Source organism: Mytilus galloprovincialis, chromosome 1 (genome assembly GCF_965363235.1).
Source record: "Mytilus galloprovincialis chromosome 1, xbMytGall1.hap1.1, whole genome shotgun sequence".
NCBI classification, from domain to species: domain Eukaryota; kingdom Metazoa; phylum Mollusca; class Bivalvia; order Mytilida; family Mytilidae; genus Mytilus; species Mytilus galloprovincialis.
Window position 1 is genome coordinate 81995258 of NC_134838.1, and position 19514 is coordinate 82014771.

The following is a 19514-nucleotide window of genomic DNA, read 5'->3' on the forward strand; positions in this document are numbered from 1 at the left end:
AGAGGCTCACCTTGGTCTATGTGCATATTAAACAATGGACACAGACAAATTCTTGACAAAATTGTGTTTTGGTGATGATGTGTTTGTAGATCTTACTTTACTGAACATTTTTGTTGCTACAATTATCTCTATCTATAATGAACTTGGCCCAGTAATTACATGTTATGAAAATTGTGAAAAATTGACCAAAAAGGGCAATAACTCCTTAAGGGGTCAATTGCCAATTTTGGTCATGTTGACTTATATATAGATCTTATTTTGCTGAACATTATTGCTGTTTACAGTTTATCTCTATCTATAATAATATTCAAGATAACCAAAATCTGCAGTTTCCTTAGAATTACCAATTCGGGGGCAGCAACCCAGCAACATGTTGTCCAATTTATCTGAAAATTTCAGGGCAGATAGATTTTGACCTGATAACGATTTTACCCAACGTCAGATTTGCCCTAAATGCTTTGGTTTCAGAGATATAAGCCAAAATCTACATTTCACCCCTATGTACTATTTTTAGCCATGGCGACCATCTTGGTGGTTGGCCGGTTATCGGATACATTTTTATAACTAGATACCCCACTGATGATTGTGGCCAATTTGGCCCAGTAGTTTCAGAGGAGAAGATTTTTTTAAAAGAATACTAAAACTTTTGAAAAATGGTTAAAAATTGACTATAAAGTGCAGTAACTCCTTAAGGGGTCAACTGACAATTTTGGTCATGTTGACTTATTTGTAGATCTTACTTTGCTGAACATTGTTGCTGTTTACAGTTTATCTCTATCTATAATAATATTCAAGATAATAACCAAAATCTGCAAAATTTCCTTAAAATTACTAATTTGGGGGCAGCAACCCAGCAACAGGTTGTCCAATTTGTCTGAAAATTTCAGGGCAGATAGATTTTGACCTGATAAAACAATTTTACCCAACGTCAGATTTGCCCTAAATGCTTTGGTTTCAGAGATATAAGCCAAAATCTACATTTCACCCCTATGTACTATTTTTAGCCATGGCGGCCATCTTGGTTGGTTGGCCGGTTATCAGATACATTTTTATAACTAGATACCCCAATGATGATTGTGGCCAATTTGGCCCAGTAGTTTCAGAGAAGAAGATTTTTTTTAAAAGAATTCTAGACTTTCAGGTCAGGTGAGCTAAAAATGTGATGAAAACTTACAACTTGGCTATCATGTGTAAAATGATCTTGAAATTATTACTCGAAATATACCAGGCATGATTGGTTGACTTGTGGTGTGGTTATGGTTTCTATTTGCAAGAATTAGATATTGACCTTGGAACTTGTCCTAGACAAGGAGTTGATATTCAATACAAAAGATATTGACTAAAATAACAGTATGAATATTGAACTTATCATCAATTATTGCTCAATGTTGATTTAATTTATGATACTGCAAAGCACTCCATACTTTTTCTAGAAAGAAATATAAAATGATTGAAATCTTGAGAATAAAAAAATTCTAACAACCTTAACTATTTCCATTTTTAATCCACTGTCCGAGGTAAAACCATCTGGTACTTGAAGAGTCTGTATAAATGCCTGTGTAAACTGTGGAATTAGTGGGAACAACAGCTGCTTGGCTATACCCTGAAACATTCATGTATACATTTCTGTTATGAATGAGTATTTTAGACAAGAACAATTTTGGATAATGCAATAAATCACTTATTTTCTTTATACAAATAAACAGTCTTGCCCATAAATTGCAAATCTGTCTCAAAGTGTATGTACTCCTATTTTACAATTCAAGATGGAGGTATACAGTGAATTTAATTTTAACCGTTCTGTGTTATTTAATTAACTCATGTTTCTGTAATCTCTGTTTACCAAATTACTAATATTTCATCAATCTTTGTAGTATTATTAACTGAATTTGGTATTAAAATTATCTGTCTACATTGTTTGAGGTATTACCCAGTCTATTATGAGATCTTTATGGTGTTGTTTCCAGTTATGGTGATCAAGATCATACCAAGCTTTTGTATGTGTTTGTTTTAAATTACTTTTCACATGGTGGTTGTGGTAACATTGATTTTTAACCTGATGTTTTTTTTAAAAATATATATATATATTTGTAAGGAGTAAGTTCGGTAAGGGCTATTTTTGGCACCTAATATTAAGTCTTTTGTTTCAAGTTAAAAAAAAGTTCATTAAAAGACAAGTAGAACTATTTGTTAATTGTGTCTTATAAAGCATTCATATTTAAAACGAGAATTTTTTTTATGAAATTTGACCAAATCTGTAGGATTTCAACCAATTTTTAGGCTAAGGAAACATAAGCCCGCTTTCATATAAAATCAAAATTAATTCTTTTTGTGACTGTCATGACTGTATGTATGGCTATTGTGATATTGGTCATTAAATCCTACTTTGAAATTTTAGCTAGAAAAAGGGGGCTTTTTCGAACATACTACATTCTTACCTTTTGAATTTCTGCCATATTAGCAATCATAGCAGCACATGTGTTAAATATAGTTACTGCCCTTCCTCTTGTCCTTATACTAAAAGCCTTCAAAATATAGGAATATGTTTTACAGTATAAAGAATAGTCAAATACCGTGTAAAACAATTAAAATCTTTTAGACCTTTCGCATTTATTCTATATTCAGGTGAAATTTTCAGTCAGCATACATTGTCAAATGCATTACACATATATTTCTTTTGTATATTAAATTCAGATGTTATAACAACTGAGCACACTTTATACTTTTAAAAGAATGGATTCCATGTACAAATCTAGATAAAACAATCAGTTTAAATATATGAACATGATGTACATGTATCATTTAACATGCAATAATTTTTGCTGTATTAACCTCAAGTCTAAAAGTCTTAAATTTTGGTAGACTGAAAATTAAGATTTTTTTCCATTAGCTAGAATACAATACAATAAAGATGCAAAACCACAGTAGGGAAAGCTAGCAACAACTGAATTCTGAACAAGGGCTCCTAAATTGAACTTACGTCAGCAGCCATAAATATTTTGTACATTTCTGGTAAAATTACAGGAGCCACTTGACCCATCTGTATGTCAGTTACATCTTGGGTGAATTCTGAAATGTATAAATAACAAGGGTGCATGTCTGTAGCATCTTGCTTGAAATGTATCAGTTATCTATCGAATTGTTACATATATTCTGAAACTCTGAAACTTTTTCATTATACATGTTTAATCCAATTTTAAGGTCTGTAATATTTTGTGTGATGTCTGAAATATATAAGTTATACATCTTTATATGTTGTTTCAGGTAAGGGTGAAGGTTGGTACCTATTAAAACTTTTTAACCCACTGCATTTGTTTGCAGCTGTCCTAAGTCAGGAACCTGATGTTCAGTGGTTGTCGTTTGTTAATTTTGTTTAAAAGTGTTTCTTATTTTTTATATAGATTAGACCATGGGTTTCCTGTTTGAATGGTTTTACAAATTAGTAAATTTTGGGGCCCTTTATAGCTTGCGTGTGAGCCAAGGCTCCGTGTAGAACACAGTACTTAAACCTATAATGTTTTTTCTTTTACAAATTATGACTTAGATGGAGAGTTGTCTCATTGGCACTCATACCACATCTTCTTTGTGCATTATCTCTAATATAAATCTGTAAGTATACCATTTTATGAGAGATCTGAAATCTATCAAACATTTTGTGCAAACCACCTTATTTTATTTTTGAGGATACGTTGTTTAATTTTTAGGCCATTCTAGACCACTTCCAGGATATTTAATTTTTAGGCCATTCTAGACCACATCGAGGATATTTAATTTTTAGGCCATTCTAGACCACATCGAGGATATTTAATTTTTAGGCCATTCTAGACCACTTCGAGGATATTTAATCTATTGATTTTAAAATTTACCTGATGTATTCCATGTATTGAGATAATGGAAGATCCAAGTTTTCCACATTTGTGACAATTCATATTCATGATATCTTTCTACCCATAAAAGTCATAATCAAAGTGATGGAAATCACTCATGGAAAGATTAGAAGAGTAGTTTGAATTATCTAGTAAATGTTACCAACTATCCTTGTAAAACATAAATCTGGACCAACAGCTTAAAACTTTAAAGTGTCAACCAAAAAAAAATTGAAAAATGTTGTTTTGGGGCATTTTGTCAGTTGAAACAAAGGTTATATGGCATTGAAGATTAAAAGTTTTAGAGTGCCTTTTGATCAATTTTTAAGTATTTTTCAACACAGGGCATTGAAAATGTACCTTTTCAATGTAAACCAATTAAAAAACTTATCTTATTGAAATATGGATTCTTCCTTGATTGCAAAAATATATATTCACTTCTAAAAAAATTCAAATGACTAAAATAGACATAATGATTGATGGGAAATAAACTAATAAACAATGGTTTGTTATAATTAAAAGTTTTAAAATTTTTATACTGTTTCAGATAAAAAAAAAAAAAGTGTTCTAATTTAATTGTTGATTAATTACAGATGATTATTGGAAATTTATCAAGTAAATTATAGGCCTTACTTGAATACCTTTTATTTATTCATATTTATATTCATATTTCATTTTTTTAAGATCTTGTTAATCCATTAATCATTTATCTTTCAGATATAATTTACAGAATCACTTTATGTAATGTAGATCAAAAGTAATTGGCAATAAATAAATCTATCATCCTTATAAATATCAAACATCTAATATACACATTTGTGTATTCAATTATGAGGTCAAATACTTGTGTATTAAGAATTATATGTACATTGATTGGTCTGTTGAATTATGTAAGACTGAGGTTGATAGGTAATGTGGTCAATTTAATTGGCAGTTTAGGAGGTGGGGCATTGTAATTAAAGGTCCACCTTGTCTCTGATTGTTTAGTGATAATGACAGTTGTCAATCATACTAGTTGAATCAATACCCAGTTACCTAATCAAAATGTTTTTTAAAAAGCCTGCACATCAACACACGTTAATGACATACATTCTTGAATGAACTGCTCCAATAATATACCCAGTTTTTTCAGTGTATATGTGTATTATGTGCAAATACATGAGAACTATATAGGGAACTATATTTCAGTGTGAATGCATTTAGTAACAGTAGCTAACCTGTCCTGTTGTTAGGGAGGTCGGTGCCCAAGTAAAGATTTAGAACAAGTTCTAATCTTTCCCAAAATAAATAGCATGTGAAAAATAATTGGTTTTCAGTGTTTGATGTCTGTAACATCTTGTGAGATGTATGACAAGTTTAAATTATACATTTTTTTAATGTCTCTAAAAAATTGTCAAAATGTATGTTCAATGTTCATTAGATCTTATGTAAATTGTTAAATTTCAGTTGAGCTATATAGTAGCAAACATCCCTTATTATCATTTTGAACCTACCTGCTAAAACTCTCATAGCTCCGTGTACAGAGGTAGGTTGACCACTGGTCAAGGCTTCCATCAGTATCTGGAACAATTCTGGCCAAGCTTCAGGCCAGTCCCAGTGGGCTATTGCAGATATGGCATAAGCACAACTAGTTCGAACTTTACTGATACTTTCTTTCAATCCAAGTGGTAATATTCTTCTGATCTGTACTTTCGCCTATCATAAAAAATACAATTTGTCTTGCCCAACACTAAATTATCAGTCTGTATTGAGTATGAAATCATCTCACATGAGTATATTATATACAAATAAGCTGATGTTGTATGGTTACAACTAACCATATAGGATAAATATTTGAAACATTAAATGAAGATCTGGACCTCACTAAGATTGAAATTTAACAATGAAAATTTATCTGAGAAGAAGTTTTGAAATGCCACTGCTTGTTAACAAATCACACAACAAAGGATATTAAGAAATCAACAAATCAACAATCAATCAATTAATCACAATTCTAAAGTTAGAAATCAATTACCTTCAGAACCAATGGCAGCATTAACTTTTTCAACGCTACACAAAAAAATAGAAAAATGGCTGCTGCTGCTGCATTTTTTTGTGTTCATTCATTAGAACAGTATATTCCTTTTCAGACTGCTGTATCTTTTTTATTATAAGAGATAGACAGTTATTGCATGAAAAATGCTCAGGAGAGCATGACCTGTAATGTTAGCCAATTATTTCAGTAAGATTTTTATCAGGTTACCTGCATTTTCAGGTAATTAACAGGTAAAAGGTGTAATTTATTACATTTGTGTTGAATTTTGAATAAAAACTACTTGTAGTCTTCATTTATTTTGTTGTTTTATCTGCCATATAATATAGAAGACACCAGTTGCTCGATTCCGTAGCGAATTCATTATATACAACGTATTATATAATTGTGGCACAAATAATTGGCTCCGTCCTGAAAATTTTTCAGTCAACCTCTGTTTTCCCCCCTTTTTCTACGTCTCGTAATGATCGATCAAATCATATTTACCACACAAATTAAATGTAATAAACACATTGAGATAACAAGAAACCTTTTAACTAATCCTTGTTGTCAGTTTCACCATAGATATGCTGAAATATTTCCATATTTCAGGGCTCACACTACTTCAGAATTATAGGGAGAAGTGACTTCTCTTTTTGAAACTGATAGGGAGAAGTGGTGAGATTTGAAAGAGAAGTGCTCTTTCGCGCGGTGCGCTACAATGTTTGCATTTTACAATAGTATAAAGGGCCATATGTAAATAATGTTCTTTTTATGTTGTTCAATTCATGAGTAAAAAATTACAATTAAAGTAACTTTTGAGATTAAAAGTTGTTTAAGTTTTACTAAGGTTCTTGTGAGAAACTACCAACTAAATATTTAGCACTAAGAAAAAAATTTATTTTAAAAAATGTAAAGAAATTATAATATATCAATTACAATTTAATTAAAAAGTATCTTGTGTATGAAATTCAGTGTTTCTCATAAAAAAATATAAAAGTTATTAAGCTGGGCCATAATATATTGATATTAGTAGAATAGTCTCAGAGTTAAGCAACTTTAATCAATAGTTTGAAACAATCCATAAAAAATATAGGGAATTATATACACCAATCAATAAGATGTAACCAAAAGTCTCTTAATGCGTGTGGAATGCGTAATTTTTCCCGTTGGGATCAATATTCTTCTGTCAGCTGTTCCATCCGTGCGTCCGTAGTAATTATTGTAAAAGAACGGATTTCGGTCATAGCTGGTCCGGTTCAGATACGTAGTTTAGAAATCGGTCAATGGCGGACGAATACAAGAAAATTTACAAAAATAAACGATGTTTGACAAGTTATTTGGAAAGGAACATGACGGTTTTAATGCAATAAATGGATTAAACATTTACTGGAGGCAACTTTTATCACGTTTAAATGAAGTAACAAACTTATTTTGCCGCCGAAATTTAGGTTGATGTACGTTTTCGAGTAACAAGCACCGGAACTTGCAGAATGCACGAAGTGATAAAAAGTTGTATTTTTATCAAATAACCTGCTACACACTGCGAAGACAATGCTTCAACCTCTTTTCTAAAGATAATGAATCGTTTATGTCTGAATTTCTTTAATTATCAGTAAAAAATTCATGTTTCATCAACTTAGTAAAAATTGAAAATGTCCGATGACGGAAGCGACTGAGAGCGACTATCGTCAAGAACAGGGCGACTTGTTTTCGCTTTTGGGGGTCGGGGAAAGCGAAGTGACGGTCGGGAAGGCGACTTATTCGCCCAAGTCTCCTGGTAGCGTGAGCCCTGTATTTACAGATTCGTTTCCAATATTTGCATTTGTCAAAATATTTGTTTTTATTTTCCTTATATTTTCCTTCTACTGCATGATTTTACAATAAAAATTGCCGGGATTTCAAGCGCAAATGAGACCTTGTATATATCCTCGATTCATACGAGGAAAAATTAGAGAGGACCTGAATGAACACCGAATGGTTTAAGAGTCCTGATGAAAAATCCATTGTCATCCCGGCATATGCCGCGAATAGCAGTGGCGGACGACTCATGTCATTGCGGCATATGCTGTGTGTAGCATTGAAAGGGTTAAGACACAAATAGATTATAAAATTGAAAATGGAAATGGGGAATGTGTCAGAGACAATAACCTGACAAAAGAGCAGACAACAGTCGAAGGCCACCAATGGGTCTTCAATGCAGCGAGAAACTCTGCACCCAGAGGAGTGCTTCAGCTGGCCCCTAAACAAAAATGTATACTAGTTCAGTGATAATGGACGTCATACTGAACCCTGAAATATACACAAGAAACTAAAATTATAAATCATACAAAACTAAAAGAAGCAAGAGGCTCATGACTTGGGACAGGCGCAAAAAATGTGGCGGTGTCAAAAATGTTTTTTGAGATCTCAACCAGTATATAAAGATTTTTTTTAACTAAAATTTATCTGATCTGAAGAGGCCAAAATTGCTCTCACACAGGAAGAGCAGATATTGAGGAAGATGACCAGCAAGTGAAGCCAACAACTGTATGGATTCGTTTCCCCTCAGTCTGAGACTGCTCAAAGGACTGGATGGGGCTCTGGGAAGTCAAGAATCCAGTTCATATGGAAAACATGGAAATTGCAGACCCAGACTTAGGTCTACCAGTTTCTTTATAAAAATAGCAAATATTCACCAACTTTAAACTAATCTAGAAAAATACTCACACTTTCTATAGCCTCAGGGGATCTAAACTTTTCAGCATGTTGACACCAGTGTGCTTCTACATATTGTTTCAGTAAGACTGATGCCAGCTGTCGGATAGCCATAGGTCCATGAGGATCAACTGTGAGCTCAGCTAGGTGTACACCAAATTCTGTAAAATGTTTGCGTCTTTAAATAAGAATTTTATGTCAAAACATTTAAAAACATAAATATACAAAGCTATGACACAAGAACATGTACATTATATATATATATATAATTACAACATGCATCTTGATTCGTCATAGAAAAGGAAATTATTAGACATAATTTGTAATCATGGTAATTTTCTATGTTGTGATGTTATGCTATTGTTTCAGAAAAAGGGAGGTTTGGTACCATTAAAACTTTTAATCCCACTGCAAATGTTTGCACCTGTCCTAAGTCAGGAATCTGATGTACAGTAGTTGTTGTTTTTTTATGTAATTTATACTTGTTTCTCGTTTTTTATATAGATTAGACTGTTGGTTTTCCCGTTTGAATGGTTTTACACTAGTTTTGGGGCCCTTTATAGCTTTTTGTTCAGTGTGAGCCAAGGCTCCATGTTGAAGGCCGTACATTGACCTACAATGTATAATGGTTTACTTTTATAAATTGTTATTTGGATGGAGAGTTGTCTCATTGGCACTCTCACCACATCTTCCTTTATCTAATGTAATCCAACCTGTTGTATGTTTTTTAATAGTTCATATACATGTACCAAACTTTTTTTCAGACTTTAAAAAATTTAAGAATGGTAAAATGAAAACTGATGTGGGAAAGTAAAATTGTAAAATAACTTTCCCATGGGTAACGCGCTTAAAAACAAATTCTGAAGCCCTGTGATTGACTTAATAAATTACATGGAAATATATAGGATAAGGCATATTTAAGTAAATCAAAAAGACCTGTTTGAATTTAAAGACATTTCTTTCGTGGTCTATAAATCAGCTTTATGTACACATGTAGACAATCCGAATTTGTATTTTGGGACGAAAATATAAACTAAATTGTTTAAATAATTTATTCGGACATCCCAAAATTCTGAAAGTGCATTAGTACAATAGGTTGATGGTCTGATGTACATGTAGTCCTGTCTGGTCTTTACATTACCTTTGCCATTTAATTCAACTTAAATATGTATAATTTATGAAGTTGAAGCATACATTAGGGAGTAAAAATTTGATTTATAAAGGTCTGAGAAGGACTTACAAATCATAAGGCTAGACCAAAAATGCTACAGGAAAATCTAGGATAATCTACATCGGATATCGACCATTTTGACTTAATTATAAAAAGCAGCTTGCATAAAAATTTGAATTCTTATCAATTGGTTGTCCCTAGCAGTTAGTCCAAGATTACTCTGACGTCCAATGGCTGTTTTGCCAGACATGCTGGGGCCGTTGGACGTCAGAGCTCGTCCCATATCAGAAAGTGGATATTTGCCCATCCAATATAGATGTGCTGCTTCGTCGCTTCTGGTGCCAATAGACGGACTTTGAATTATATAAATCATGTTAATTTGTTCATTTTTCATTTATCTCTTCATTTATGTAAGTTTGGTATCCGGTCATTCCGGCCCCAAACCGATCCGGTCCCAAGTCGATCCGGCCCACGTCGATCCGGCCCCATAATAAAATATGAAATAAACTATATTAATTTTGGAGGAATTTGTGACAAATTTAACAGTATAAATGGAATTTGCAAAAAAGTGTACGATAATGGATGACAACAGGTAAGTGAAGTATTGGAAGTACCAAAATTATAGTATATATACCAATACACATAATTAACAGCGCCTGGTGATGTTTTATAGCCTGACTGGTTTCGGTCCGAAAAGGACCTTCATCAGAGGCAGAATGATGGATTAATGTTTGCACCCTATTTATATAGATATGGTAACCGGCGGTTGAGTTAATCGGCGGTTGAGTTAACCAGCGGTTGAGTTGACTGGCGGTTGAGTTAACCGGCGATTGTGTTAACCGGCGGTTGAGTTAACCGGCGGTTGTGTTAACCGGCTGTTGAGTTATCCAGCAGTTCAGATTTAACTGGCGGTTGAGTTAACCAGTGGTTGAGATTTAACCGGCGGATCAAAATTATCCAGTGGATAAATATGTATCTTGTTGATATCTAAAAAGGTTCAATTATCCTTTCAGTGGGATTTTCCATGGTTACAGTTATCTATATTTAGCTAATGTACTTGTTACAGTAAACTTTCTTTACATGTTACGGTAAACTTTTAGACATTATACGGTAATCATGTGACCTGATGATATAACCATATTTGGGCTTTAGCATTGGGCAAAGGATGTTTTAATAATTTAAGAAGTACATGGTAATCATTTAGTCTTGATCTTTGGCTTATGATACACCTAAATAACAAGTCTTGGAATAGTATGTCATGGTAGTCATGTGATCTTGATATTTGGCTTATGATACACCTAAATATCAAGTCTTGAAATAGTACTTCCTAGTAGTCATGCAGTCTTGATCTCAGGCTTATGATACACCTGTATATCAAGTCCTGAAATAGTAATTCATGGTTGTCATGCAGTCTTGATCTTTGGCTTATGATACACCTAAATATCAAGTTTAATAATAGTATTTCATGGTAGTCATGCAGTCTTGACGTTTGAGCTTGTGATACGTCAAAACATCAAGTCAAAACTATTACCCCCCTCCCCCCTAACCAAACAAAATTTGGTAGGGGGGGGGTTCTTATTGAGAATGCTTCATTTAAGCTTTAGTACTCCTTTTAAGATCAAAGGTAGACGAATATTAATCCTCAGTGTTAAAATGTTTTCAACACCTTAAGTTTGTAATGTAGGTATTACATATATACATCAATTTCAGGTAATCGCTAGGCTTACGCTTAGAGCTCCTATGTCAGTGAAAAATCAATAGGCAATATAGGAAAAGTGTACTGACATAAGTAGTCTCTAAACACATTAGCTCCAAATGGAGCTTTCCTTAGTAGAAGCCATATTAACTATGTGTATCAGTGAGAAAAATGTAAAAGCATAAAAATATAGTATATATACCAATACACATAATTAACAGCGCCTGGTGATGTTTTATAGCCTGACCGGTTTCGGTCCGAAAAGGACCTTCATCAGAGTTAATATGGCTTCTACTAACGAAAGCTCCATTTGGAGCTAATGTGTTTAGAGACTACTTATGTCAGTACACTTTTCCTATATTGCCTATTGATTTTTCACTGACATAGGAGCTCTAAGCGTAAGCCTAGCGATTACCTGAAATTGATGTATATATGTAATACCTACATTACAAACTTAAGGTGTTGAAAACATTTTAACACTGAGGATTAATATTCGTCTACCTTTGATCTTAAAAGGAGTACTAAAGCTTAAATGAAGCATTCTCAATAAGAACCCCCCCCCCCCTAACCAAATTTTGTTTGGTTAGGGGGGAGGGGGGTAATAGTTTTGACTTGATGTTTTGACGTATCACAAGCTCAAACGTCAAGACTGCATGACTACCATGAAATACTATTATTAAACTTGATATTTACATGTAGGTGTATCATAAGCCAAAGATCAAGACTGCATGACAACCATGAATTACTATTTCAGGACTTGATATACAGGTGTATCATAAGCCTGAGATCAAGACTGCATGACTACTAGGAAGTACTATTTCAAGACTTGATATTTAGGTGTATCATAAGCCAAATATCAAGATCACATGACTACCATGACATACTATTCCAAGACTTGTTATTTAGGTGTATCATAAGCCAAAGATCAAGACTAAATGATTACCATGTACTTCTTAAATTATTAAAACATCCTTTGCCCAATGCTAAAGCCCAAATATGGTTATATCATCAGGTCACATGATTACCGTATAATGTCTAAAAGTTTACCGTAACATGTAAAGAAAGTTTACTGTAACAAGTACATTAGCTAAATATAGATAACTGTAACCATGGAAAATCCCACTGAAAGGATAATTGAACCTTTTTAGATATCAACAAGATACATATTTATCCACTGGATAATTTTGATCCGCCGGTTAAATCTCAACCACTGCTTAACTCAACCGCCGGTTAAACAAACCGCCAGTTAAACAAACCGCCAGTTAAATCTGAACTGCTGGATAACTCAACAGCCGGTTAACACAACCGCCGGTTAACTCAACCGCCGGTTAACACAATCGCCGGTTAACACACCCGCGAGTCAACTCAACCGCCAGTCAACTCAACCGCTGGTCAACTCAACCGCCGATTAACTCAACTGCCGGTTACCATATCTATATAAATAGGGTGCAAACATTAATCCATCATTCTGCCTCTGATGAAGGTCCTTTTCGGACCGAAACCGGTCAGGCTATAAAACATCACCAGGCGCTGTTAATTATGTGTATTGGTATATATACTATATTTTTATGCTTTTACATTTTTCTCACTGATACACATAGTTAATATGGCTTCTACTAACGAAAGCTCCATTTGGAGCTAATGTGTTTAGAGACTACTTATGTCAGTACACTTTTCCTATATTGCCTATTGGAAGTACCAGTTAAAGAACTATTTTAAATCGATACGAAAATGAGTGTTATTGGTCTGTTTGTATGGCAGCTTCAACATATTTTAAAATATGAAGTTATTTTCCACGATAACTTTAACTTTGAATATTATGGCGATTTTATTTTATTTAGTTCACACACAGAATAGCTTAATAAATATTTACAGTCCACTGGAACCTATAAAATTTAACTCATCATAATGATTTGTTTAATCATTAGTCTATAATTGTTTTGTTTATTCAATAATTGTCTGATGATTGTGAACTAAGGTAATGCCACTTGTAATCACTTAATTCAATCAGATCTTGATTAATTAAAGTTACGTAATCAACAAGGTCATTATAGTCTGATCTTCTGGTTAGTGAATATAATTAAGAGATAACTGTATTGTATTCCGCGTCGCCAGGTAAACTAAATTTGCGACAGTAAAACTACCGATGGACGTCCTTAAAGCTTCAAATACAATACAGTTATCTCTATTCTAATGCAAAACAAGTTCATAATTAAATTTCAATCATAATTTCAGTGTAAAATCTTCATTAAAGAAAACTCCGCGAAAAGATGTTATCTTCTTTGGTCCCTACACTACGTGACGTCATAGGTATGCTTCCGCCGTCAAACATAAACACTGGGCTTTTTCTGGCTTCTGTGTCGCTTCAAAATGTAATTAAATTTGATAAAAAGAAGATTTTTAGGCGCAACAAGTGAGTTTTTTGTTTATTATTGTAGAAATAACATGTCAATACATTCCGAAATTCAAAATGTCGGCTTCCTTAGTTACAGACAAGGAGAAAGAGAATTTTACGCTTGCTGTAATCCAATCAAAACAATTGCATTTGAATAATAATTAATTGTATTTTGTGATATCAAATATAGTCAATTAGACCGTTGGTTTTTCCGTTTGAATGGTTTTACACGAGTAATTTTGGAGCCCTTTATACATTGTAGCTTGTTGTTCGGTACTCAATTATCTTGAAAACTTGTAATAAAAATATAGTTGTTCAAATTATACTCATCTGAAGAATTTTTTTTTTACCGTACACATTTTACATTATAATAAAAATCATAAACATTTATGAATTACAATTAACATATATCCTTATTTTTATTACTTATAAATATATTTTTATTGGGTCCGGATCAACTTTACATGGGCCGGATCGACCCGAAAGCTGTTTCACCTACCTGCCACCCTTTATTTCATATTTAGATAGTTTTCAAGAGTGTTTGTATGATTATATAATGCACTGCATTTGTACACATTATTGGCTCCTTTACACCATAACCCAAAGTAGATCATAGTTACGCTCCTCAGAATAAAACCTAATCATACAACACATCAATGTGATATCAAACCTGTTGCCTTTAGTATCAGCGTTTTATTCTACCCTAAACTAATTTTATTGAAAAAATTGAATGAACCTTCGGTAACTTCAAGGGCTTTAACTTGTTCTTCCCCAGAAACTCTAAGATCATGGTCGGGAGACAACACAGAACCCAAACTTTCAACTAATGCTTCTTTCAATGACAGATTTCGGTCTGCTCCCGCCATTTTGCTAAATTTAAGTAAAGTTATGTTTGGCGGAGAATTGTTTTCGTATTTTTGTTTTATCATTTTCGAATAAAAAAATAAATGCGTATTTTCTGTGTATCACAACACATTGAAATATATTTCAATTTCAAATTTATAACCAGCTCTATATTTAAAGGATAAAGTGAGATGTATAACCCAACAGTTACGGGAAGATTGTCACCCCTGAGAACCATTTCGGATAAAACCAAAACCGAGTATTTTATTCACACAGCTAGCGACAGGAACGTAACTAGTCTTTGCGTTCTCACAATAATACATTATATTTCTTAAAATCAATTATTTTTATTGGTATTTAACACAATGTTTTCTTGTGCGGAAAATTTAACGAAACATCATTTCATATTCACATGTGTTCTTCTTAAGTTTATTTTCGTTTTGACTTCTTTTAGTTCTATAACTGTTTACTTGTTTTTCCGTAAGGGGTCATCCATAATTATCAACCATTTTCCAAAGTGTACAAAACGTACACTTGGGGGGAGGGGGTTAAAAAATAAACATTTTTACAGTACGCTTTTTTTTCATCAAATGAAATAAAACAGTCAGATATGTTTCAGTTTCTTTTCTAAGCAAATTTCTATATTAAACTAAACTTTAATAGACAGGATCTTCTTTTTATTAAGAATTATTGATTCTTGTCTTGAAATCTCAAAATGGTTGATGTACACTTTCTGAGGGAGGGTGGGGGGTCTGAAAAAGTGTACGTTTTGTACACTTTGGAAAATGGTTGACAATTATGGATGACCCCTAAGGTCATTCAAGTACAGTACTTATAATCATTGGCCTTTACCTGGTCTTTTGTAAGAACGTTCCTAATCAAAGTAGACCAAAAAAGCGTTTCAGACGGAACAAATTTGTATCATGTCAAGTATGTTATATGGCAATGTAAGAGTAAGGTAGACCAGGTAGTAAATCAGATGAAAGGATATCTATCGCTAAAAAAATGTATAAATGGATAAATATTGCCGAAAAATTAAACATTAGTTTTTTGCTCAACCTTTGAAATAATGAAAATATTTTATGTGGACATCAACACAAACATTGATTAAATACTCATTGTATTAGGGGAAAAGATATAAATAATCTGGCTTCCTATGGGCAAAAAAATACGCATAGCTTAGAGTTTGATAGACGTCGTAAGTTGAGAGGAGAGAAATGACCGTTTCGTTGTGGTTGTCACTTACTTGTTGACGACACATATCTTTAAGAATAAGAAGATGTGGTATGATAGTTATAAGAAGATATGGTATGATAACTACAGGACAGCTCTTAACCGGAGAATAAATTACGTAATAGTACAATAGATCATCGTACGACCTTCAACAATGAGCACAGCTCATACCATATAGTGAGTTATAAAAGACCTGAAATGACAAAATGTAAAACAGTCCAAAAGAGAAAAGTAACGGCCTCATCTATGTACAAAACAATCAACAACACACTAGTATACGTATAATACACATCAACAAACGACAATCACTTCATCACAGCCTCCTTGCTTGAAACATACGGAATCAGATGCTGTTAAATTTTGCTGGGGCCAAACTCTTTACCTAACCTGAAACAGTGGCGGAACAGTATACATGGTATAGCATTAGAACAAATTATAAAAAAAAATAGTTGAAAAGGTCTTTACTCATGAGATTGATACAGAGTACAAAATAAACTACCAAAAAACACCAAAGACCGAAGGGCAGAAAAGAGAACACTTGGAGCTACTGAATGCTTATTTAGACCCAATAACAACCATTTAAAACACCGGATAAAGCCTTAACATGTTTAACTATCAATCATTTCATATCCAACCAACATACAATTAATTTAGTGTAGAAACAACATTGACTAACAGTCAGAAAAACATGACCTTGTGTAATGCTAAAATATATACAGATAGCTAGTAGGACCGTGGAAATCTACTTTAACATGCCAGTCGTAAACTACAAACCTTTAAACTATACTAAATTGTCCGGATCTGATAATACGTCACTGACACAAAGGTAACAACGTCTAAGAAAAGTTTCGGAAAAATATCGCTTTTGTAGATCACCCATTCGACAAATAAAACGTTAGTTATATGCAGCACAGTGCCTTCGAAGAAAAATAGAGGCCGAAAATTATTCCAACTCACAAGTTGATGACAAACAAACGAAAAACGATAAAAAATAACAAACAATTAGATTGATACAGGTCATATATCCAGAGGAGATACTACCGTTTCCTCATGTGTTTCATTTGCGTCTTGACTCATGTATCTATCTGAAAATCCCATTGTATTGCCATATACTTCAAGTAGGTTACGCTATCAATATTATTTTCATTATCACGATCAATGCAAAAATGCCAGGGAAAAGACTTAAGAAAGAAAAGATTATGAAGAAGTCCCATTAGTCGAAAGAAAATTCGAAAGTCACAGGCGGAATAACTTGCATTAATTGAAATAACTATGTACTGCACTGCTCCTGCGGTCAAACACTCTTCATTATTAATAACTATGTACTGCACTGCTCCTGCGGTCAAACACTCTTCATTATTAATAACTATGTACTGCACTGCTCCTGCGGTCAAACACTCTTCATTATTAATAACTATGTACTGCACTGCTCCTGCGGTCAAACACTCTTCATTATTAATAACTATGTACTGCACTGCTCCTGCGGTCAAACACTCTTCATTATTAATAACTATGTACTGCACTGCTCCTGCGGTCAAACACTCTTCATTATTAATAACTATGTACTGCACTGCTCCTGCGGTCAAACACTCTTCATTATTAATAACTATGTACTGCACTGCTCAGGCTGCGGTCAAACACTCTTCATTATTAATAACTATGTACTGCACTGCTCCTGCGGTCAAACACTCTTCATTATTAATAACTATGTACTGCACTGCTCCTGCGGTCAAACACTCTTCATTATTAATAACTATGTACTGCACTGCTCAGGCTGCGGTCAAACACTCTTCATTATTAATAACTATGTACTGCACTGCTCCTGCGGTCAAACACTCTTCATTATTAATAACTATGTACTGCACTGCTCCTGCGGTCAAACACTCTTCATTATTAATATGCATCATACATAACACTTTTTTAATTGTATCTTATTTGATGTATTTTCAGAAAAACGTGAAAGAATTATTCCAAATAATTACAAAGTTTCATAGAAATTGACGATTCCTGTTATAATCAATGTCATATATTATTAGTTTATTCTTTGTTTTGGATTCAGTATCGGTCTCAACTTTATACTTGTTTGGCTTTATATCTTTTTTGATCTGGGCGTCACTGATGAGTCTAATGTAGACGAAACGCGCTTCTGGCGTATTAAATTATAATCCTGGTACCTTTGATAATTATTAACCCCAATAGGTCGATACCACTGCTGGTGGACGTTTCGTCTCCTAGGGTATCAACAGCCCAGTAGTCAGCGTTTTGGTGTTGACATGAATTTCAATTAGATGGTCATTTTAATAAATTTCCTTTTGACAAAATTTTCGAAAAACTAAGGATTTTCTTATCCCAGGAATAGATTACATTAACCGTATTTGGCACAACTTTTTGGAATTTCGGGTCCTCAATTCTGTTCAACTTTGTACTTGTTTGGCTTTATATCTATTTTGATCTGAGCGTCACTGATGAGTGTTATGTAGACGAAACGCGCGTCTGGCGTATTAAATTATAATCCTGGTACCTTTGGTAATTATCAGTTTCTGTTCATGGTCATAACTAATATTACAGTTTAATACCTTTCAGACTTGTTATGCATACTTCACATCTTCCTATATCTGTTTAACCGATGTTTGCAACAATCTAAATACAAAATTAGGTAGTTTTATCTTTTGTTACGGTTTCATGCAAATGAACAGATTGTCCTCTTTAACTATGTTGCTGGTTGATATAATTTTGGATTAAACGATGATTTTATTTTACTTTATTCTGCTCATGAATTCAAAGTTTACCGTTATATTATAATACAATGTTTTTGCGGACTCATAAGACCTGTGCACAGCTTCTCTAAATGTAGCGAAAACTTCTGCAGATTTGGAAAACAAGTCTAGGATCCGCTACCGAAGAAAAAACTTCCCACTCACTTCCCTTTTTCCATAGCTTAAAAGTTTATAAACCACTCACTAACCCTTTTTCATATGGAATATGCATAATGATGCTAGAATTTCAATTTCTATATTTATTTATTTTTTCACAGATGAGGGAATTGCGTTTTCGAAGTCGTTTTGTCTTGTAACATGAACGTTCTGTTTGAGGTTGTGATGGCCTGATAACACTAGTCTCGACCTTCACTTGTCATTAAATATTGTTCCTAGTGCGGACAGTGTACTACATGCATTTATTTTTCATAAACTTTCAAAATTTATTCCTTTATGTCTTGTACCTCAAATTGCAAGTAGCGGAAAGAAAGAATATCAAATTTCAAGTAGCGGAAAGAAAGAACACTGTAAAAAATAAGATTATGATATTTCGAATATATATTGCGGTATAGTAATGATATGGTACAGTTAAAAAATGTAATCATTAGCGTGTCTGAGGTCAATCCCCTCTACATAAAATTGTCAATGTTTTAAGTTTGAGCAAGTGAAGTTTTCAATTTCCATAGTTTTTATATGTTCTGTACAAGACAACTACACCACAGTGTATGTATAAATACCCCGATGTATGTATAAACACCACAATGTAGACATATTATTTAGAAAGGTGCGATGTATTGTTGTAAAAAAAATGCATTACAAATTAAGTGTGATATCGAAAAAAGTAAA

At 33.3% G+C, this 19514-nt stretch overlaps 1 protein-coding gene across 1 annotated transcript in view; it reads right to left on the reverse strand.

Moving 5' to 3' along the window:
* Nucleotides 1–14727, reverse strand: part of LOC143085669 (importin-9-like) — a 39492-nt gene extending 24765 nt beyond the window's left edge. Inside the window, exons 1-6 of the mRNA XM_076262159.1 lie at nt 14573–14727; nt 8587–8735; nt 5360–5561; nt 2981–3069; nt 2439–2525; nt 1484–1603 (exon numbers count right to left, since the gene is read on the reverse strand). Of these exons, the coding sequence (XP_076118274.1) occupies nt 1484–1603; nt 2439–2525; nt 2981–3069; nt 5360–5561; nt 8587–8735; nt 14573–14702 (777 nt within the window). The 5' untranslated portion in view covers nt 14703–14727. The remainder of the gene's footprint in view (nt 1–1483; nt 1604–2438; nt 2526–2980; nt 3070–5359; nt 5562–8586; nt 8736–14572) is intronic.
* Between the last annotated feature and the right edge of the window lie 4787 nt (nt 14728–19514).